The sequence below is a fragment of the Sciurus vulgaris genome, assembly GCF_902686455.1.
Source record: "Sciurus vulgaris genome assembly, chromosome: 2".
In the NCBI taxonomy this organism is placed as follows: domain Eukaryota; kingdom Metazoa; phylum Chordata; class Mammalia; order Rodentia; family Sciuridae; genus Sciurus; species Sciurus vulgaris.
The window spans coordinates 17,653,559-17,676,365 of record NC_136462.1 but is presented as its reverse complement, the minus strand read 5'-3'; the positions used below and the strand labels follow the sequence as shown (position 1 = coordinate 17,676,365).

General features: G+C 39.7%; 1 protein-coding gene and 1 long non-coding RNA gene across 3 annotated transcripts in view; both read right to left on the bottom strand.

Annotated features, from left to right (window-relative positions):
• Nucleotides 1-402: 402 nt before the first annotated feature.
• LOC306655269 (non-histone chromosomal protein HMG-17-like) lies at nucleotides 403-14,343 on the bottom strand (the record flags this gene model as incomplete). Its single annotated transcript, XM_079129661.1, has 2 exons — nucleotides 403-1,218; nucleotides 14,234-14,343. 2 exons carry the CDS (start codon nucleotides 14,341-14,343, stop codon nucleotides 837-839), a joined length of 492 nt encoding a protein of 163 aa, XP_078985787.1. The 3' UTR covers nucleotides 403-836.
• A 951-nt stretch (nucleotides 14,344-15,294) lies between these two features.
• LOC306653252 overlaps nucleotides 15,295-22,807 on the bottom strand; it is a 47,141-nt gene continuing 39,628 nt past the window's right edge. For both annotated transcript variants that reach the window (XR_013761678.1, XR_013761679.1), the window contains 2 exons: nucleotides 16,980-17,063; nucleotides 15,295-15,883 (listed from right to left, as the gene is read on the bottom strand). This is a non-coding gene — a long non-coding RNA (uncharacterized lncRNA). The remainder of the gene's footprint in view (nucleotides 15,884-16,979; nucleotides 17,064-22,807) is intronic.

The following is a 22,807-nucleotide window of genomic DNA, read 5'->3' as shown; positions in this document are numbered from 1 at the left end:
CAGCTTTATTAAAGATACTTTTCATAAACAATCATGGTATTTCAGGCAGGACATGGGCAGACAATTGTTAACAGTATACAACAACTTTCAAACTCCCTTCTTCGATGGACTACCAAAATCAGAAAGCCACTATAAAACCCAATGAAATCTTCATTTGATGCTCTGCATAGGGAAAGTTTAGAATGAGGGTTGACATTTCACATTTAGCATGTTGTTTAACAACTTTTCACAAGCCGACCCTGACTTTCAGGAAATGAAATGAAAATGGCAAAAATTATTAATCTGAAGATCCACAATCTAGAAAAGGAACTGTTGCTCTTCTGAGGGACAATATCTCAATGTCACTGGGAGGTCCAGATGGCCGACACACTGGTAAAACCAATTGTTGGGAGACAGGTTCCAACAGGTCTGAGTGTAGGGGAGTTAAGTCTATGCCGATGGCAGGGAGGGAGAAGAGGACATAAGATGAATTTGAGTTTTTCCATACCACAAGGCGTTTGTGCCAAGGTGGCTATGTGTGCCAACATCAGGGAATCCCTCCTCTCGGGAGCCAAGAGGAAGTCTCTCAAAACTAGCAGGGGAAGGTGTTTTCCCCCACAGCTATCCAGCTTTGGAGACATTCTACTAGTGATGTATGCGCCTTCCCCTGAAAACAATAATGAAGTGTTCTGTGTGCTAACAACATAGCTTTAAAAAAAAAAGGAAAAAAAAAAAAAAAGAAGAAGAAAAGAAAAAAAAGTAAAACAAAATTCTGCATTTTTATAAAACTTGATAAAAAATAGTATTTCAAACTGTACAGTCACCAGAAGTACACAGTTATCAAAAATGCACACACTTCACTTGGCATCTCCAGCACCGTCAGCTTTCTGTGCCTGGTCTGTTTTGGCATCTCCATTTTCTGCAGGGTTATTCCCATCCTTGCCAGCCTCGGCTTTTCCCTTTTTCCCTTTGGGTACCTTCTCTCCCTTTTTTGCAGGGGCCTTTTTAGGCTTGGGCTCTGGCTTTGGAGGAGCAGGTTTAGCAGACAACCTTGCTGATCTTCTCTGTGGTTCGTCCTTCACCTTGGCTTTATCTCCTTTAGCATCCCCTTCAGCCTTTCTCTTGGGCGTGGTGGCGACGGCGGTGGGACGCAGGTGCTGGACGCGGGGATGCAGCGGCGTGTGGCTTTGGTCGGTCCGGGGGTCGTTCTCGCCTCTTCTTCTTCCATTCCCTCCCTTTCTATTTCATGAAGATTGGTATTAGTTCTTTTTAAAAGGACTGGTAGACCTTTAACCCATGTCCAAACAGACAAACAACATGTATCCCATTTGTTTACAATAAAAAAAAAAAAGAAAAAAAAAATTTTACACAAAAAAATAAATAAATGAATAAAAGGACTGGTAGAACTCAGCTGAAAATCTGTCTGGTCCTGAGTTTTCTTTGTTGAAAGGCTTTTTATTGTTGCTTCAATCTTCTTGTTTGCTATTGGTCTGCTTAAGTTCTCTCTATCTCTTGATTCAATTTGGGCAGGTCATAAGGGTATAGATATTTGTCAATCATCCAGATTTCCAAATAATTGGAATGTAAGTTTTCAAAATAATGATCTCTAATGATCCTCTGGATTTCAGAAATGTCTGAGGTGATATCTCCTTTTTCATCTCTAACTTTGTTTATTGGATCCTCTCTTTTGGTTTGTTTGGCTAAGGGTGTACCTATCTTGCTTGTCCTTTCAAAGAACCAACTCTTTGCTGCATTGGTCCTTTGTGTTGCTTTTTATTCTCAATTTTATGAATTTTATCTCTGAACTTGATTATTTCTTTTTTCTACTGGTTTCAGAATTATATTATTCCTGCTTTCCTGGACCTTGAGATGTAGAATTGAATTGTTCAATTGGAATTTTCCTGTTTTTTAAATGCAAACACTGAATGCTATGAACTTCCCTCTTACAACCACCTTCATAGTATTCAGGAGAATTTATTATGTTGTATCACTATCCTTGTTTGGTTTTCAGATTTCTTATTTCATTTCTCTGATTCATTCCTCTTTTAGGAGAATATTATTCAATCTGCATGTGTTTATGTGTTTTCTATAATTTTTGTTGTTGACTTATAATTTCATTCCTTTATGACCTGATAAGATGCATGGGATTGTATCACTTCTTGTTGTTGTTGTTGTTGTCGTTGTTTTGTCTTTGCCAATGTTTACTTTTTGATCTAGTATATTGTCTATTTTGGAAAAGGTTTCATGATCTGCTTAGAAAAAGTGAATTAAACTGTTGGATGAAATCTTCTTTAGTTGTGTTAGGTCCATTTGATATATAGTATTATTTAAGTTGGACTTTTTTGATTGTATATTTGAATGGCCTTTCTATTGGTGAGAAGGGTGTGTTGAAATCATCCAGTTATTGTATTGGGTCTATCTGGGATTTAATGTCAATAAGTGTTTGTTTTATGGGTTATAAATATTTAGTATCATATCTTCTTCTTGGATTTTCCCTGTGCCAGTATTTAATGACCTCCTTTTTATCTTCTGATTAATTTTTACTTGAAATATGCACTGTCAGATATGAGAATAGCTCTGCCTGCTTCTTTTTGTACTCAATTTGTTTGGAATATTTTTTCCATCCTTTTATTTTTAGCTAGTGAATGTCTTTACCTATGAGTCTCACAAATAATACATAGTTGGGTCAAGGTTTTTAATCCATTCTACCAATCTATGTATTTTAATTGGAGAGTTGAAACCATTTACATTCAGAGTTATTATGAAGAGATGTTTGCTATTTCCTGCAATTATAATTTGTTTTCTACATTTATTTTATTCTTAATTTTTATTTACTTAATTGCTTTTGTAGAGAGCTTCATGCATTTGAGAGCTCTAGGGTTTGTTTTTGAGTTCTTTATGTGTAGTATTTCTTTGGGTATTTCTCATACTGCTGGCTTAGTGAAAAGTACTTATTTCTGAAAGGTAGGTTTGCTGGCAATTGTTTTCTTCCACATCTTGCATTATCTTATTCTGAACCTTCCTAAATTTCAGAGACTGTGTTGAAAAATGAGAAGTCAGTCTTATTGGTTTACCTCTAAATGTGATCTGACACTTTTCTCTTGAGGCTTTCAATATTCTATTCTTATTCTCTGTTAGGCAGTTTGATTGTGATATGTCTTAGATTCTTTTATGATCTTGTCTATTTATGGTTCTACATGCATCCTCTATGTGAATGTCCATCTCATTCCTAAGGTTTGGAAATTTTTCTGTTGTAATTTTAGTGAGAAGGCTATTAGCCTATGTCTCTATGCCCACTTCTATCGCAGTGACTCTTAGTTTTGACCCTCATGCCACTGAGTTTTTGTATATCCTGATCATGTTTTGAATTTTTTTTTCTTTATTTCATACTGAATGTTCATGTTCATAGACCCTCTTATTGAGGCCTAAAGTTCTGTTTTTGAGGCTATTCTATTCTATTCTCTACGTAATCTAATCTGTTGGTGATATTGTTGGTGATATTGTCAAGTGAATTCTTTACTAGATTCATTGTGCCTTGAATTTCTAAGAGTTATTATTGTATCTATTCAGAATCTCTCTTTATGGTGATGGTCTTTTATCTCCTGTCTTTGCTCTCTTGATTCATTCCTTTAATATTCTTTTAGTACATTAAACATTTTAATAATCTATTTTGTAGTATTTCTCTGGAATTGTATTCACTTCCATATCTATGGATTCCTTTTGGGGAATATGGTAAATTAGGGGGAGATTTGTTTCCTGTTTACTCATGTTTTCAAAGGTTTTGAATTTGCATATCTATTGAAATATCCTTTCTCCTCTCTTATGAGTGTCTCCTTTCATGTGTAGTTATTTCTTTTATAGTAAGCCCTATATTGTCAGAGTAATGTAAATGTTAATTCCATGTAAAATTGCTGACTTAATTCACTCTAAGAGAGCTACTACAACACTATGGGCTCCTCTGAGCCAATGTCTTGGGATTTCTTCTCTCTCTGACTCTCTTTCCAGGAATGGAACCTGAGGTCACCCTCTAGTTATTTCTACTTGGGGCTTGATCATTGCTTTAGAGTTTTTATCTCCTCTATTGTATGTGTTAAAGTGTTATTGGAGCTTAAATGGAGTAAGTTTGTATGTAGAGCAAGATCTGCTCTTGCTAAGTAACAGCATCTCTACTCCATGACCTTGGAGTGTCCCAGTTACTTTCCAGCCTCTCATAGAAAAATGGGAAGTGATCAATAGCAATAATGGTAGCAAACAATAAGCAGCATTAAAATAAATACTAAGTGCCTAGTATGACATCTTCAACACTAATTACCAAACAAGGAGGAATAGTGGGGTCAGCATTTAACATGAGCAACAACAAACAATTGCAAACAAAATCTAATATTAATGAAAACAGATTTCAACTATACCACCCACAGTACTAATAACCAAAACAAGATGAATGAGGGGGACAGACATTATATAAATCAAATAGTTTTAAAATATAGTAACGTAACAGTTCCTTAAGAGAAAATAAAATGGGGTATGAAGGAAAAAGAAATTTGCCATATTCAAAAGTGAACAGAGGGAAAGCAAAAAAAGAGGTAGTAAGTGACAGCTCTAAAGAAGAAGAAGTAAATATTAACGAAGAGTAATAAAATAAATAGAGGAAGAGGAAATAAGAAAGTTTGGCTATTGGAGGAGGAAGAAAGAGTAGCAAGAGGAACAAAAACAAACCAAAAAATTAAACCAAATCAAATTTTTAGAAATATCCTAATCCACCAAAGTCAAAACAAAGCAAAATAACAAATGGGTGAAAAAATAATAAAAATGAAAGAAAAAATATAAATATTTCCATTTTCCATCAATCAGTACAGCAAGAACACACACACACATACATACACACACACACACACACACACACACACACACACACAAAATTGATAAAGACAAAAAGGAAAAAGATTAATGAAAAATGAAGGGCTGTCTCCATTGCAGTGGTCAAAACTATTGACAAGGATGGATGTTCACTGCCCATGCCATTGTGCTTTTATCATCTCCTCTTGAATTGTGTACACCTTAGAGAAATCAAGGACTGGGCCTTGTTAAACTTGACCTCTTTGTTTCTCACCAAACTGCAAAATGGAGTGGCCTAAAACAGAAGCTGATTGTAATAGCTCTCAGCTTCCATTCTCACCAGTTTAAGGCAGATGGGAAGAATTAATAAGTGGAGTTTTGTCCAAACAGACTAATTCAATGCACTCTAAGAGTGTGGCTGATGCAGAGTTCTAAATAGGAAATTCTAGCAGCTGGAATTTAGCTCCAACTATCATTGGGAACTTTGTCAGTGGTATTTTTCTAGAGAGATTAGATCCCTACCCCTTATTCCTGAGTAAATTCCATCTCTAATGGACATCTAGATCTCAGAGGCCTCTGAGAACTCCATTCATAGGATGGAGAAACTAACCTCCCCTGGTATCATATACTTCAGCATTTATGAATGTGGTTTTCCAAGGATCACACCCTGAATGCAAATGTGCCCACCCATCCAAATTCTAGACTGTCCCTGGTTGGTCCCTTGAGCTACCAGAAACAAAAGGAAAGTAAGACTCTCCTTTCTATATCTCCAGTCTCCTATCTTTTTGTAGCTTCGATACCTAGGCTCAGTGTAAAACAAATCCTCTCCGTGCCTTTGCCTGTTTCAGTCATGCTCAGCCACTCTGGACCCCATAGCAGGTATTTGCTGGGACATTCTGGCAATGTTTTTTATAGACTTCCAGGCTCCCACTGTAGACAGCTGCTGCATAACTGCTTCAGAATGGCTCCCACTTCAGCTCCCCATTCATCAGCTGAAAGATCACCAATTTGCTGTACTGCCTCTGAATCAGTTAAGATCACACGACTTTTCTGTTCCATGGGTTCTCCCATGCCAAATTTATTTGCAGTGCTTTTCTCTTGCTCTCTGTCTGTGTTACGGTTTCTCTCTGTGAAGAATGGGCATTTCTGGATTCACTGGCGCAGTTCTAATGCCTGACTTCTTATTCTATATTCAAATCTCCTGAATTTCCATGACTTCATGATTATATTACTGTCCCTTATTGGATTTCAGTGAATTCTCTCAGTCACCAACTGAGAAGTAGTACAATCTCTGTTGGAATCTCAAGCCACTAAATCAATGAGAAGCCCTCAAGTATTCCATTCATTCTTCGTGTGATAGAGTTTTTAAGTTTCTGTTATCCATATCACCTTGGATGGAGTTTGCAAGATTCTTTTTAGAACTTAAACATACTTTTCCTGGAATTAAATCCCCACATGCAATGGAACTATGTGTGATTTTTTCGGATTCAAAAATACTTTATGCACAAAGTTTACACTTTGGGCCAGTATCAACATATATGACCTTTTCTCCAGTCACCTCATGTGGCTGGGTCACATTGTATTGGCCAGGTTCACCACTATATTCCCAATTTCTAACACTTTCATATTCCTTATATCAACCAGTCTGGAAGTTGGTACTCAATATCTTTTACACAAAACATCCCTAAAGAATTACTCATCAGCAATAATCACCCTTGGTTCTTTGATACAGGAAACTCTTACAATCCTAGGCTACTCCATTCTGTTTGAACTGACTTTTGACATTAATTCCATCCTATTACAATGGCTTCATGATGTCAGTTTATCAAAATAATTTCAATTATTCGCAAGTCCCCTGAATTTTCTCTCTTCCTTTTAACATGGTATTAGTCACATATTTGGTAATCATGCTGAGTACCCTTATAAACACACTCACATCTCAGAAATAATGTCTTGCTGGCTCTCTGGGCATTCCTTGGCCCAGTAAAATTAACACATAAAATTAGCTGTCACCAATATATGCCTGCATGCTTTTTCTCAAGTCTCTTCCTTTAAAGCAATGATTTCTTCATGGAGATGTAAAGACTGTCTTAAAAAGATGGCCTTTCCATCCCTCCAACCCTAAAAGAAATCATGCTCATACAGAATCTCTTATTTTACAGGGCATGTTTACATGTACTACATTTACTCTTTATTGAATTCCTGCCAAATAAAAAGGATTCTTTCAGCAAAGAATGTGCAATGTCTTGTGAAATAATTTTCATTACAATGTCATTCATCAAGTATTCTTATCTCCATTTGAGAGCTGAGGAAATTGAGGTTCAGGCTTGGTAAGTAATTTTCCCAAAATCCTTTTGTTAAATAATATCTATTGTCATATAATTTATGTTATCATGGAGTTGGCCACAAAATTTGTGGGACCTAATGAAAAATTAAAACTCAGGAACTTTAATTCAAAAAAGTGAAAAATGTATGTTTATAAGTGCACAAAAATATAAAACCTTCCTTTCTTCTACTATCTGGACCTGTCACATTTTTCATATGCTATTTAATGTCATTCTCAGTAAAAGAAATTTAAATTATTAGCATAAATTTTACCATTTATTTTTATATTATGCAATGCCAATTTTAAATGCAAATATAAGCAGTTTGATGGGTATGTGAAATTACAAAATCTGTATTTGAGAATTCGTTCAAGTATATATATTCATCAAAGCAGAATAACTTAACTATTTTTATTTGACTTCTGGAGACAACATTCCCTGTTTTTGGCTTACTGATGAATAAGGAAGGACTGAAATGAAAAGGAACTCAGAGCTGCCACTTCCCTTCCCCTTGATGCTGTCATTTGAACCGTAAGTGGTTGACTTCTATAAGGAAGAAACATGAATGAGAAAGGAAGGTTATAGTTCTTTGGTCCACAGTATTTTCTAAAATTTCATCACCTGTATTCTGCATTGAAAGTAAGTTCTGATACAAATGAAGTGCATGGCCACTCTGGGGCATAACTGCCTCTTCTTACTGAGTAGTTCATAAAGCACAACTAACTCAGGCTTTGCATCATGCTGAATGTGTTGTACTTTAGATGTGAGGTGTCCCCCAAAAGCTCATGTGTGAGACAGTGCCATAATTTTCTATGATTAAATGATTAGATTATGAGAGTTATATCCTGATTGGGGAATATATCCACTGCTATAGATTAAGTGGTTGGTGACTGTCTGCAGTTACAGTGTAGCTGGAGGATGTAGTTCACTGGGCACATGCCTTTGGGGTTTATATTTTGTCCCTGGCGAGTGGAACTCTCTCTACTTCTTGTTGCCGTGGCCACAGGGCCTTCCTCTGCCATGCCCTTCCACCATGATGTTCTACCTCACCTCAGGCCCAATGTTAAGGAGTCAACTGACTACAAACTGAACCTCTGAAACCATAAGCCAAATCTCCTACAACTATTCTTGTCAGGTTTTTTGGTCACAGCAATGCAAAAGCTGAATAAAACAGAAATTGGTACTGAGAAGTGGGATCATCGCTGTGATTAACTTAACCCTGTGGGTCTGAAGCTGTTTGAGGTTTTCTGGAATTTTGGAAAATTTAGAGATGCAAGTTTGAAAAGTTTTAAGATGTTGTAAGTAGAGCTCAGTGGGTGATTCTGGAGGGAGCTCAGAAAAGCAGAATGCTGATAGAACTACGGACAGTAAAGACAGACTGGGTTTATGAAGTTTCAGAGCAGCAGGAGGACTTGGTTGGAAATTGGACTAGAGGCCATTCATGTTAGGTTCTGGCAAAGAAGTTGTCTATATTTTGCCCATGTCCTGAGGTTTTTTTTGTGAGGTTGAATTTAAAGGTGTTGACTAATTAATCTGGCAGAGGAAATTTCAAGACAGCATTTAGGCAGTAGCATGGGAAGCTTTTTTCCTTTTTTTTTTTTTTTAGCCAAATTTACTCTGATAATAAGGAGCAGAAAGCAAAGCAGAAGGATTTGAAAACTTGCAGTTTGGCCAGAAAACTGTGAGCAAAACTGGGACTGAGGAAATTATGCTTGTTAAAAAGATTATAGTCACTAAAGAAATGCTATGTACTTTTTAACCAGAAACAATAGAAAAGATGACTTCGGGGAATCTCAGACATTGGGAAAACCACATCTGTCTCAGGCACAAGGTACCAAAGTAAAGATTCTTTTGATGGAAGACCATGGGGGCACCCTGCTTGCATGAGATGGGGGGAGGCGCTAGGAAGTTGTTTTACTGTACTTTGCCCATACTCAGCCACCCAGGCACTAAGGGGCTGATGCAGCCAGGGTCCTATGGAGCTTGGCTACTACTTAGATGGTGGCAGACCTTGGCATCAAACACATGGTGCTGATTCTGACTCTACAGGTATACAGGATGCTGGAGTTAGGGAATCATGAGATTTCAAACGCCTGGGAGGCCAGGCAAAGTGCAGCCTTGCCCCTAAGAGGGTCAGGTGAGAAGAGGGGACAAAGAAGCCAAAGCTTCAGTGGAGATCCCTGAGATTGAGATGCCAGTAATGTGGGGTGTTTGCCCAGAAAAAGGTTCACTCCAACAGAGACCTGGGTTGTAACCAGCAAAGCCGTAGAGATGGAGCAAAATAAGACCTTTGGGGAGAACATCACAAAGCCACATGCACCCGGATGCTGAAAGCAGAGCTAATGGACTTCTTTGCCCAACCAGATTTTGGTTTTGGTTTGGTCCCATTCCTTCTTTATGAGCCCCTGTTTCCTCCCTCTGGAATGAAAATATTTGCTCTGTGCCACTACGTATTTTGATTTTTATAGGGGCTCACATTAAGAGTTTGCCTTGAGTCTCAGAGGAAACTTTGGACTGAATTTTTTTGGAAGGCTAGAACTATTAAGACTATGGGACTCTTAAAAATGGACTAAATCTGTCTTGTATTGTGAAATGGGCATGAACTTTGTGTGGAGTAGGAATAGAATACTATGACTTAAATATGAGATGTCCCCCAAAAACTCATGTGGGAGGCAATGAAAGAATTTTCAGAGGTGAAATATTAGATTATGAGAATTCTAACTTAATCAGTAGATTAATCTGGTGCTATGGACTAACTGGATAGTAACTGTAGGCAGGTTGGTGTGCCTGGAAGGTAAGTCACTAGGGGAGTGCCTTTGGAGTTTATATTTTGTCCCTGGTGAGCTCTCTGGGCTTCCTTGCTGCCATGTACTTGTTGCATGGGCTGCTTTCCTTTGCCAGGCCCTTCCACCATGATGTTCTGCCTCAACATGGGCCCAGAGTTATATAGTGGACTGACCACAGACTGAACCTGTAAAACCATGAACCAAAATTATCTTCTCCTCTAATGGTTCTTGTCATATCTTTTGATCGCCTTGATGAAAAAGCTAACTAAAACATCATGTAGATTTCTGATGCAAATCTACATTCATGGGGCATCAGAAATGCTATATGCAGATGGGGTAATGAGAAATGGCAGACGTATTGTAGATTGTGCATACCCTCTCTCCCCTGTGTTTGTTCCATTATACCATCAGAATTCACTTACAAACACCAGTTCAGAGATAAAAATTATCAAGACCTCCACAGCTGGACATTAAACCAAACAAAAGTTCCATCTGCTTTCCAGGCCCTGGGCACATGAAATTGACCCTGGCTATCACCACTGCTCATTGGACATACCTGCCTTCAAGTTATCATCTCCTGCTCCTCATTCCCTTGCTCACAGTCCTCCACATTCACTGGTCATTTGCTTTCTTTAAAAATTCATAAGCAATTCCAGGTCTCAGTTACTTCACACTTACTGATCCCTCTGCCTAAAAAGACTTTCCCCACAAAGTGTGCATGCTCCACTCCCATCATTCAGGTGTCAGCTCCAATGTCAACTCTTCAAACTTTCTGCACATGCCCTATCCAATGCTCCTCCATCACTTGATTATAGTGCTCTACTTTATCTTCTTCATGCCACATCTAATTATCCTAAGGCATCTTATTTATGCATTTACTTGTTCACTGCCTGACTTTGCCCCTAGGAATATAGTGACTTTTTCACTATTGCTAAAACCCAGTTTGGCATAGGATAAGTGCTCAATATCTATTAATGAAATGCATACACAAATGAATCAATTACTGCACATATCTTAGACTACACCTCCTGGTTCCTTCTCAGTAAATATTAATTAAACTATGAATGGGCGTAGCAGAACTCAAGGTCCTTAAAGGGAAAGAATCATGCAGAAGAATGAACATTAACAGTGATGAGATAAATTGCTTAAAAACAGATATGTGGAAATGGCCACATATTCTCCTCCTCCACTCATTTCCCTTTTCCTTTTCTTGCAGCAAAGTCATAATATTGAGCTGGTAACAGCCCAGCTGTTGCTATGGCAACTGACTTTATGGACACAAACTTTCAGTCGAGATGAAACCACAGGCTAGAGAATGAATTGTTTGGCCATGGCCTATCAGAAATAATTACAAAAATAACAGAGGAAAGAATTAGCCAAGTAAATTGGTTTTGAACAACTGAATCTTCTAGGCAGATAAGAAAATAGAAGATAAAATTGAATCACATCTAAGAATATATATCTATGCTTGAAAGTCACACAAGTCAAAACTCTTTTTTCCCAATTTTGTAAGGAAATTAAGTTAAGTATTAGCTGATCTGGAAGAAATAGCACCTTCTTAGACACTTGGGTCACTTCAAATTCAAGTTGAACTGAACTGGCCTGACAGCCTGAGTTTCAATGTTTTTATGCAATTGAAGTATTCTCAAAAACTTGTGGGTAAATCAAATACCTAAAAATCAAATCTGAATTCAAGGGCACTGGCAGCTTGATTTTTAAAGAAACTTCAGAAAATTCCATCTATAATGCAAATGATATATTTGTTAGACAGTCCTTCATGCATAGATCTTATAAGTTTCTATATGACAAACATTTTCAAAGCAAATTCCCTCATGGACCAAATCAACATCATTTAACAAGTTATTTTCAAATGCCATCGTTTTGCTGGGTCTTAGTTTACTGACTAAAATTGGAAAAACTAGAATTTACCAGCCACTAATCTCACCTTTGTACTTCTCTGTTTTTTGGAGTTCTCTGAAGATTTCCTGGAAAGCATCACACAAACCACATTCCCTGATGGTTGCCAAATCAGTTGTTTGCTTTCTTTTACACATTTTCTGTACTAGTCAGATTTCCATTGCTGGGAATGGAAATCCCACTTTCCACTTGAGGAACGATTTATTTTGGCTTGTGGTTTCAGAAGTTGCAGCCTATGGTCCCATGGTTCCGCGACTTTGGGCCTGTGTGGAGGCAAAACATTGTGAGGGCTTCTAATGCCTGATTTCCTGATACCAGTTATCACAAAATACCCTGTCAGAACCACAAGCTTGCAAAGGACACTGAGATCTTATAAAAATGTACTTTTATGAACACATCTGCTCAGCAACTGTTCATCCTCAGATTGACATCACCCTTGCTACTAATTATCATGGCCAAAGATTGTTATTTCAAAATATCTTAAATCATTCTCTTTATTTTTTTGCCTTCAAAATGTTCTCCTTCCCTCAGCCCCTTTGAGCACACACATGGTTTATTGTGAAGGCATAATTCCACTACAATCTTCTGCAGTTTCCATTGCAATGCGACTCCAAAATAAGCTTGATTTCATTTTGATTTTTAACCTCTTTGTGATTCCCTAGGTCAATGACCTCAAAGTCAACTCAGTCCAGTTCAATAGTTCTTTGTCTGTTCTTTGCAGTTGTGTTTGGCACCAAGGATGAAAGAGAAAGAGTAACAGAGTAACTGCCTTCAAAGAGCGAATGATCTAATTGGAAAGGGAGTCCAGTCCAGGATACAATTTCACAGTATCAAATAGGCATGGAGACGGAGGGACAGACTGTGATTCAGAAATCTGCATTTCAAAAGTGATGGAGTTGAGAGTGATGGGGAGCCTCTGAAAGGATGGAAGAACCTGGCTGAGATGCACCCAGATGAGGGAGCAGAGAGGAATGGGAAAAGCATCCGCATTAGGAGTCATAGGAGGAAAGACCCTGTGCACTCATCCCAGCTCTGGCAATGCCCAATCAGAAGTCCTCATCCCTCCTGTCTGCCCAGTCCAGAAATCCTCCCTTTTCCCTCCATCTCTCAGCTCTCCTTCCCCAAGGCATCTTCCACTCCACCTTATAATGATCATAAAACAAAGTTATGTCCATGTCATTTCTACACCCAAAACTCTCCAGAGTCTCCAGCATCCAAAAGAGTTGGAAAACTCCAGAATGTCAACTGATGCGTTTTCTTTCCTTTCTCCTCTCTCCCCCTGCTCTGCTGCTGTCTCTCCCATGGCAGAGCCCAGGAGAGGTGGTTCATCTTTTCCTCCCTCTTGCCTGATTCCCTCATGCTTTCCCCTAAATCCACTCCATTCTGTTTTTTTTTTTTTTTTTTCTTTTTTCTTTCTTGTCTCATCTCCCTGTAGTTAGACTTTTCCTCCCAGGGGTAGGTCTCTACCCTTCCCAGGGTAATTTCAGATGATCTCTGAAATCTTTGAGACCTTTCCAAATTGCTTTTCCTACCCCTCATTCCCATTTACTCCACCAGAGCAGACAAGAGGAGTCAATATTTCCTCTGTGTAGTAAGTAAGGAAAAAGCTCTTTGAATCTTTCCTGTTGAATATATTATCTCTTTAAATACCTGCAAAGGCCTTTGGATGTGAACTCAGCTCTCTCAGGTAAGAACAGGGCCCCAGGTCCAGGCTAAGAAGGGAAGCAGTCTTGAACACCAGTCTGCTGGACTTTAAAACTCAGGCTCCTATCCACAGCAATGCATCCACATCTCCTTTTTGCAGCTTGCATAAAGTAGATGTTCAAAACACTTTATAGAAGATGCTAAGCGGCAGCTGCCTAGTTGGTGGACTACAGAGCAACACAGGCATACAACGGTTAAGTGGATTTTTCAGCATGACAGTGTCTGTCAGACAAGAGGGGAGGAAGCCCAGGAGCCCTGGCTTTGCAGCTTTCTCAGACAATTTGAACATCTTTAGAAACTTTTCACTTAAGGAAATTAGAGGCTTAATACTAGCTACACTGAATGTTTCTCAGGAGCTTGTCTCCCTCGAATGTGTAGCAGCTGTGTGCAAATTAATCAGTGATTTGCAGGCTACACAGAGCCCAGGCTGGGGAAACAGCTGGGCACATTTATGAAAGTTTGTCAGGAATGTACCAGCGTATTCGAAGGTACCTTCTTCTCTAAGTGTCATTTTTCTGGCAATGAATAGGAAAAAGCAAGACAGATCCTGTGGGTATCCAGAGATTTAACAAAAGCCTGGCAGAAAGCTAAAGCTAAATATCTCTCCCCATTCTAATTTAGGCTGGGATTTTCTTGAGTGGATCTGGGAAACCAAACTACCACAGGCACAATGCTGGCCAGGGTTACTTGGACAAGCCTGGTGGCATCAAGTGGGGGCAACTGCTCTCTGAGTCCTGTACAGAGCCGTGGCCCCCGTTGGGGCCGATGTGAAGAAGCATGGTCCCAGTCAGCTCCATCTCCACCCGTCCCTCCCATGGAGACCTTGTGCTTCTGTCCTCACAGGAGTGTAGAGAAAGGATCAAAGGAAACCGGCCTGGGAATCCACGGTGGGTCTAAGTAAGTTCTAACAGGCCCGACTCACTGTTTTCTCTTCAAATACATATGGAGAAACAATAAAAAGAAATCAACAGCACATGTACTGAGAGAAGGGTCCAACTCCTCTCAGGGAACTAATCCGCAAGCAGTAATAACCTACTTTCGGAGACCAAAGGTCCTGTTTTGAGTTCATTCGTTTCCTTAATTTGACCTACCTGCATGCCTCTGTCATAACAATACCCTGCTTCCCTGGGATCCTTCCCCTTGCCGGAGCAGATACCTTGTGAAACTTGAACCTGCTCACATTTATTGAACCCTTCAGGGGAAAATATTTCCTAAGATTTGCTTAGAAACCAAATGTAGGTCCCTATAAATTGATTTACATTTTGTTTTGCTAGTGAACTCCGGATTTTGCACATAACAATTGTAGAGCTGTGTAATTTTAGGATCCAATGGGAGGTTAGAAAGTAACTAGCCTCAATCCAGGTGAAGAAATCAGAGGAAAAGGGGGGTGCCTTCTAATGTCCCCCCACTGGATGGGAGAAAGCCCACAGAGAGAACCTTAGCAGGACGCAGGCTGAAGAGAACTACTGGAGACCAGAAGCTTAGGAAGAGATGAATCAGCTAATGTCTGAAGTAGACGTTACAAACGTTACATCACTCTAGAAAATACAAAGAATATATGGGACAAACTTAGACTCAAAAATCATTTATTGTTTGTCTCAAATTCTAATTAAACTAAACAGTCTACATTTTTATGTTTTATATCTAAAAACTCTATTTCGATAGAAGGAAAATGGAAAGCATTTAACAACCCACTTAAGACCAACTACTGTAGATGGCCCCACGGGTTTCTACCCACAGTCTGGCTCCACTACACATTCTGTGAACATCTTTGTCCATCTGCCCAACCAAAATTTGTTCTAGCACTGTACCTAGATCGCTGGCACTATGTCTGTTTCCCAACTTTCTCTCAGAGACTTTCTCCAAAATTAGATTTCACATCAGTATTCTACAAGTTTATCATAGTTCTTTGGTGGTTGCATATGGAAAACTAGGTTTAAATTATGTAACATGAGTTAAATATTTATTTCTTATCACTCTCAAGAGTATATTCAGATATTTTTTAATGTAGTTCTATTCCAATTACAAAACATTAAACTACAAATAACAACCAGCCTTTAACATGTAGAGACTGATTTTCTCACATTACAAGAAGTTTGGAGACAGAAAGCAGATGCATCAATTCAATAGTTCAACGAGCTTAAGGTCAACTCTCCTGCCAGTCTCTGGATCTTTCCTTGATGACAGCAAGATGGCTGCTGAGGCTCCAACCTTCATATTTGTATTCCAACAGGAGGTAGGAGAAGAAGTGGTGTCAACTGTGTTGTCCTCTGACTTCAAAAGCCAAAACTTCTCTAAAATTCACCTGGTTGGTCCATGTCATATGGATACTTCTAGCTACAGGAAAAACAAGAAAGGAGACCTGGGATTTCATGATCATGGTCTGCCATCTACGACGGGGAGAGTCACTCAGGACACCCTTACAGCAAAGAGGTGAAATAAATATTGAGTAGGTAAACCAGAGATGCTTCCAAACTTCTTTTTTTTTTTTTTATTCATTGTACACAAATGGGGTATGACTTTTTATTTCTCTGACTGTACACGATATAGATTCATACCATTTGTGTAATCATACATGTACATAGGGAAATGATGTTTGTCTCATTCCATTATCTTTCCTTCCCTCTGCCCCCCTCCCCACCCCTCATTTACCTCTACACAATCCAACTCTCCTCCGTTCTTCCCTTACCCATTTCCTGCCCCTTATGTATCATCATCCACTTATCAGAGAATCATTTGGCCTTTGACTTTTGGGGATTGGCTTATTTCACTTAGCATGATATTCTCCAACTCCATCCATTTACCTACAAATGCCATGATTTTACTCTTCTTTGCACTCCTTGGCCTATACCCAAAGGACTTAAAATCAGCATACTACAGTGATACAGTCACATCAATGTTTATAGCAGCTTAATTCACAATAGCTAGATTGTGGAACCAATCTAGATGCCCTTCAATAGATGAATGGATAAAGAAACTATGGTATATATACACAATGGAATATTATTCAGCCATAAAGAAGAATAAAATTATGGCCACCCAACTTCTTATCTTTCAATATAGCTTCATTCTTGTCTTCTTGGGAATGGCTGGTACCCTGTAATCCAGGACATCACCAGAACTTACCATTGTAAGGGATGCCAACTACAAAGAGAACATCTTGTGGTATCTTGAGTGAGAACCAGCCCCTGGTATAGTGTCTAAATTACATAAGGTACTGAAGAAGTATTTGTTGGAAGATAAATGAATAAAATCAGACCCAAATAAATCACAGTGTCAGACTGTTATTGTCACAACCTCCATGGTTGGCTATAGTTCCTTAATAGTTACATACTTTTAACTTATAAAGGCTTTATTTGAGTTTAGGTACTAACATAGCAATACGGAAAGCATCTTGTCATAAAATGTGGGAGTATGACACGGAAAACTTTACCTCCTCTTGCTGGCATCTCCCCACTAGTAGCCAGCATCTACTGTCCAGGACATCACCACCGAGCTGGCCCTTCTCATCCTTTTTCTACGCACAGGACACAAATACACACATTTGTCTTATGGTTTTGTTTTTTATTGAATGAGCATTCGCATAGAAGCAAATCACACCATACAGACTGTTCTTGGTTTTGTTTCACTTAACAATAAATCCTGCAGTTCTTTCCAAGTCCATACAAAGAGATCCTCTTTGTTTTGTTTTAGATATGCCTAGTAGGAATACCTCACATAAATCTAGCACTTTACAGTTTGTAAAGTCCTTTCACTTATATTACTGCATGTGATTTTCACTACATAAATCATTATCCACATTTTTTTCATAGGTAAAATATCTGAGGGCCAGGGAAGTTGAAAAATTCAGAAATAAAACACCAGTGCACCACTCCCACGCCAGTGTCCTAGTCAACAGTGAGTCTTTAACCGCAGATTCTTACTCAGTGTGGTTCATGACCATTTGACACATGTCTTTGGCTAAGGCATTCTCACTTGGGCAAGTTTCTGCAACCTCTGATACCCATGCCCTCCAGGTATAACCTTCTCCTCTAAATTAATAGACAGGAGAGGAGGAAAGAAAAGATAGTGGATCCTGGAGATACTATGCCCAGGGAATTTTTCACATGCTAGTATGAAAAGAAGCTGTCAGCAAAGTACAAAAGTTTGCACAGAACTCGGGTGCAGTCCCTGGGATCGACATGGGAAAACTCAAGGCTTGGATCTGCCCTGTGGTCTGGTGTGCACCCATGCACACACACACCCTCACACATGCACACTAACACACACACACGACCATGCACACCTATAAGGAGAGGAAATCTGCCCCCGTCTCCTTCTGCCTCCCCTCCCCAACATACAGCCACAGGCTAATTCAGAGTCAGATCCCAAGTGAAAGCTGGTTATGTGCCCACCCGGCAGGTATAGATTTCCTCAAGTACTTTGAAAGGCACTGTCACATGTACTTCCAAACATCATAAAAACAACTTGGAGTGCCTCTTCCGAGGGGCAGAAAAGGAAATCAATACATTCTGATTTTCTCCTCCGTTAAACTCTCAATGACTGAAACAGTAGTGTAGCTGGGGAGAGTTTAGTAGCTCAACAAGCACATACTAAATTCTTCTCGAAGATTATAGGGCCTTATTTAGGTGCCTATTGGTAAAGCTTTAGGGCTTTAATGGGTTCAAAAATGCACCAGTAATCGGCAAAAATAAATAGAGCACTCATGTAAGTATGAAGATAATTATTTGTGGAACCATCTGGCATAATAGTTTCCTCGTAGCATGGGAACTAAATGCTACAACACTATTAAAGTTAATAAACAAGAGAGATTATTAAGTGAAACGATGCCATGAAATCTGTGAGCTAGGATTTTAGCAGCACTGGAGGATTCTCTGCTAGGGAACAGACCACATCATAGGTAGGATGGATAGACGATCTTCAGACCTCAGGACCAGGTCATCCTTGAGCTCTCTTCCCCTACTGCCCACAACCAATCCTCTAGAAACTCCACTGGCTCAACAGACAAATTCATGTGGGATTCATCATCATTCAAGATACGGGTCCCTGTGATTTGCAGAACAATCTCCCTGTTTCCACTAACTTTTTTTTTTCCATTGGTTAACATTTTATTGAACATCTTTGCACACACATAAAATTATTCTACTATGCAGTAATCCAAAAGGTGAAATTGTTGGTTTAAAAATATGTACACATGCATATATATATATATATATATACATTATTATATATGTGTATATATAATACATATATAAGAAATTTTATTTGATATATTTAAGATATACAACATGGAGTTATAAGATGCATATAACAGTAAATGGTTGGTCACTACAGTGGCAAACATTGACATATCCATCATCTTACATAGTTACCTACTCATTTAGCAAAAACCCTGAGTGGGACACATTGCTACCCATTAGTGCTCATGTTGTAAGTGAGATCTTTGAACTTGTTCATTCTATATATGTTACTTTGTATTCTTTGCTTTAGAGTATCTATTTTTAAAAGCTTTTAAGATTATTGTCAAGGTCTATTTTTAAAGGCTTCTAAAATCATTGTCAAAAGATGCTGACTTCATTTTCTTACCCATATTATTCAGAAGCTTTCATTTTCTGTACACCATTCCCTGGTCCATATCATTGTTGGAAACTTGAAGTCTCCCTCTCTTGGCAGGAAGGAGTTTCCTAATTAGACATTTGTTTGACTTTCCAGAAGGAATTTTCTAGAATCCTTGCTCAATAAAGCCATGCAGAAAATGATCCTTACCACAATTGCCACTAACTTCCACTGCAGTCTTTACAAGTCAGAAGTCATCTTACATTTAACTCCATCTTTCTGCCCAGAGGCTTAATTCTCTAATGACTTCCCATCTCTTTTTGTTTCCGAGGCCTCCTAAAACAAACTTCAACAAACAGGGTGGCTTTAAATGATAGGAATGTATTATCTCACAGTTCTCCTGTTCTGAAACCCAGGTGCGGGCAGGACCACAGTCCCTCGGAAACCTTACCTCTCCCAGCTTCTGGTGACTTGATGTTCCATGGCTTGTAGACACCACTCCAACTCTTCAGGTTCAGCTAGCTCCATCCTATATCTGCATGCGTCTCCTGCACCTGGCTCTCTGTCTTTGTGCCCAAATCTCTCCTTTTATTAAGAGCACCAGCCACATGGGATTCAGGGTTCAACCTAATGACATCACTTTAACTGGGTTATGTTAATAGTCTACTTCCAAATAAGATCACATTCACAGATACTATTTAGAACTCCAATGTGTCACTTTTGGGGGACACATTTCAACCCATAACATCAGTGGAGGCAGCCTCCAGGAACCTGTTTACCGGTGGCAAGTTCCCACGTGATGCCACCTCTGCCTGCCTCTCTGACCTCGCCAGGTCTGGCCCTCACCACAGTGACCGGTCCTACTTCCCTGTCAGGCATTTGGCTGCCTCTGCACATGTGGCTGGCTGTCCCTGGAAGGCACTCCCCTAGGTCTGTTCATGACTGTCCCCCACTTGCCATTAAGCTGTCCCTCGTTGTCACCCCCTGAGCAGAGGCATAGGTAGGTCTGGTGGGGCTGGAAACCTATACAACTCTAGGAAAAAGAGCACACAACCACACAGGACAGCTGGTCTCGGGCTCCATACTCTTAGTGGCAAAGCAGCCTCCAATCCCCAGAGACAGCTTCCCTGAATACCTTGATCCGGAAGTGCCCTCCACCGCATATTCCTTAAAGCCATCCATTTTCCCCTTATTTTCACATTTACCACTTGCCACTAGCCATTATTAAATCTGAAATTATCTCTAAAATGTATTTAGTTTTCATACATTATCCCCTCATATCAGATTGAAATCTCCAAGAAAGAAAGGCCGGTCGATTTTTACCAGTGGAGCTAAAATCTTAACATAAGGCCTTGCCTGCAGTGGGCAGGTAGTGCGTATTTACAGAATTCCGAAACAGATGAGGGAATGGATAGTACTCATATCAATACTACCAATGACTCTGAGGACTGCAGTGCTTACTTTGTTCCAGGCATATCTGATTATTATCCCACAACTTGACTCTGACACCCAGGGGTTAATCAAATGCACCCCAGGCTGGCTGCTGGTCAATGGCAAAGCCTGGATTGGGAGCCTGTGCTCTGGATCAGATTCTGTGCTCCAAACCCGACATTCTCCTGTGTGAGGTCGAGAAAGGTTGTTCAGCCAGTTCTGAGTCCATCATTATGCCTCCAAGAAAGCAAGCAGGAGATTCCTACTTCACAGGAACAAGGATTTGGCAGAGAAAATGAATTAACTTACAACTCACACGATGCACATAGAAAAGAGAAAAGACATGCCAAGCCCTGTGTCCCACAGTTCTGACAGAGCTACAGAGAGCTTCTAAGGGACCCAATTGTACAAGAGCTTCTCCACCTTCTCACCAGGCTTTTGCTGCTTAACATTTTAAAATATAGTGAATTAAGAAAAACATCAGTGATCAACTTTAAGTCAAATTTGAAGCCAATGGAAGCTTTCTGTGACCTCTCCAAGGTTTAGAATTATTATGGGATGCTTTGATGTCATGGCTTACACACTTCTCTTTCTGAGCAGATACGTGTGTACACACATATGAAAATGATAACCGCTGATACAATGTGTTCTTCCAATACATTCACCTCTGCAGACCCCCTGGATTCCATTCACATTACTTCTTTCCCATTGAGTTCTATAAGAAGAAAAACAGTCCATTCTTTAAAAAAATAATAAAGACTTTTACTTTCTTCCTGGCATAAAATAAACTCCCCTTGACTTCTCACTGATACACTGGCAGGCCCTGCATGCTTCTGCTCCTGCTATCATGAATAAGGCAGAAAGAGAAGTCTGCAGCAGTCTCTAGCTTTTCTGAAGCCTAGCGGCAGCAGACAATCAACATTATTGGAAATGAGTGGATGAGATAAGTGGGAAAAGTTGGTGGGAGGATAAAGGAAAGCACATATTTTAAAGCAAAGCTATTCTGTAGATGAAATGTCCCCACGGAGCCCTTCTTTGAAGTAACCCAGCAGTCGCCCATTCCATCCAGTACCACCTGCCCTGCCTGTTTTGCTGTCTTGTTTTGTGATCTTTCTCTAATCCATGGTAACAACCCAGGATCTCAGATAGCTGGAGTAAGCACCAGCTTTCACCACCCTCGGAGCCAAAGGATGGATTTTATTCTCAGAATAACCACATTCCCAGACGTGATCCCAGAAAGATGAAGTGAAAAGACAAGGCCCAGTCCACCTCATTCTTAGGTTTCCTGGTTCCGCTGATGAGACGAAAACACCACTAGACTATTAGAGATATCTGGCCTTCATTTAACTACAAGGAGCCAGAAGGGAAAAGACAACATAAATTCGACTCTCTGGCTTCAGTTAGAATTTCCTCCCTTAGCCGCGAGTCCTGTTACCCCACAACCACCCTGTAGAAATGTTTACTGCCCATCCAGACGTTTCTTCTGAATTTAGAAGGTATCATCAGAAGGTACGGAAAAGGAGAAAAATACCTTTTTTTCCTTTTCAAAGAGTTGTAATAGGTTCTTAGGGAAGAATTTGCTTAAAGAAATTAAAGAAGGATTTGCCTCAAGTATCAGATTATTTCTCACTATTGCAAGAGAATGGTGTGTAAGGACAGAGGGTTTAATCATTTATTTTAGGCTGGGGCTTCTGTTCACTCACTGGAATCACAGCTGAGTTCTGTGGACAGCCCATGCTCAACGACTTGTAAGAGACCCCAGTCTGGGTCTAGAATAGACACACCATGGACACTATTGGTGTCGCGATAGAGTCAATAAAAAATTCTCTAATCTGAGACCAAAGCTCACATACTACAAAGTGATTCCCTCATAGTCATCACACTAACCTTACACCCCCCAGACTGTGCCACCTCAACATGCTTTGATGGAGAACAGCCAACATGGTACCTGACTTTTAGATAGAGCAGCCGCCTCTGTCTGCTACCAATAGAACTTTATGGTGCAACGGAATCCTAAAAATGTAGCACCATGAGGTCCTTCTGCCCATCAGACAGGCACTCAGACTGGCCAACACAGCTCTGGATCCCTCGAATGCTGCTATCAGATGCTCTGGCTGGACATCTTGGACTAAGCCATGTCACTCCCTATTAAACACAAAGGTAGAACGGCAAATTCTTTGGCCAGTGGCATTTGTCTCATAAGCTCTCTAGATTCACAGGTGGATAGAACCATTCTCATTCTCTCTTTCAAAGAATAGGCTCCTTGAGAGCAGG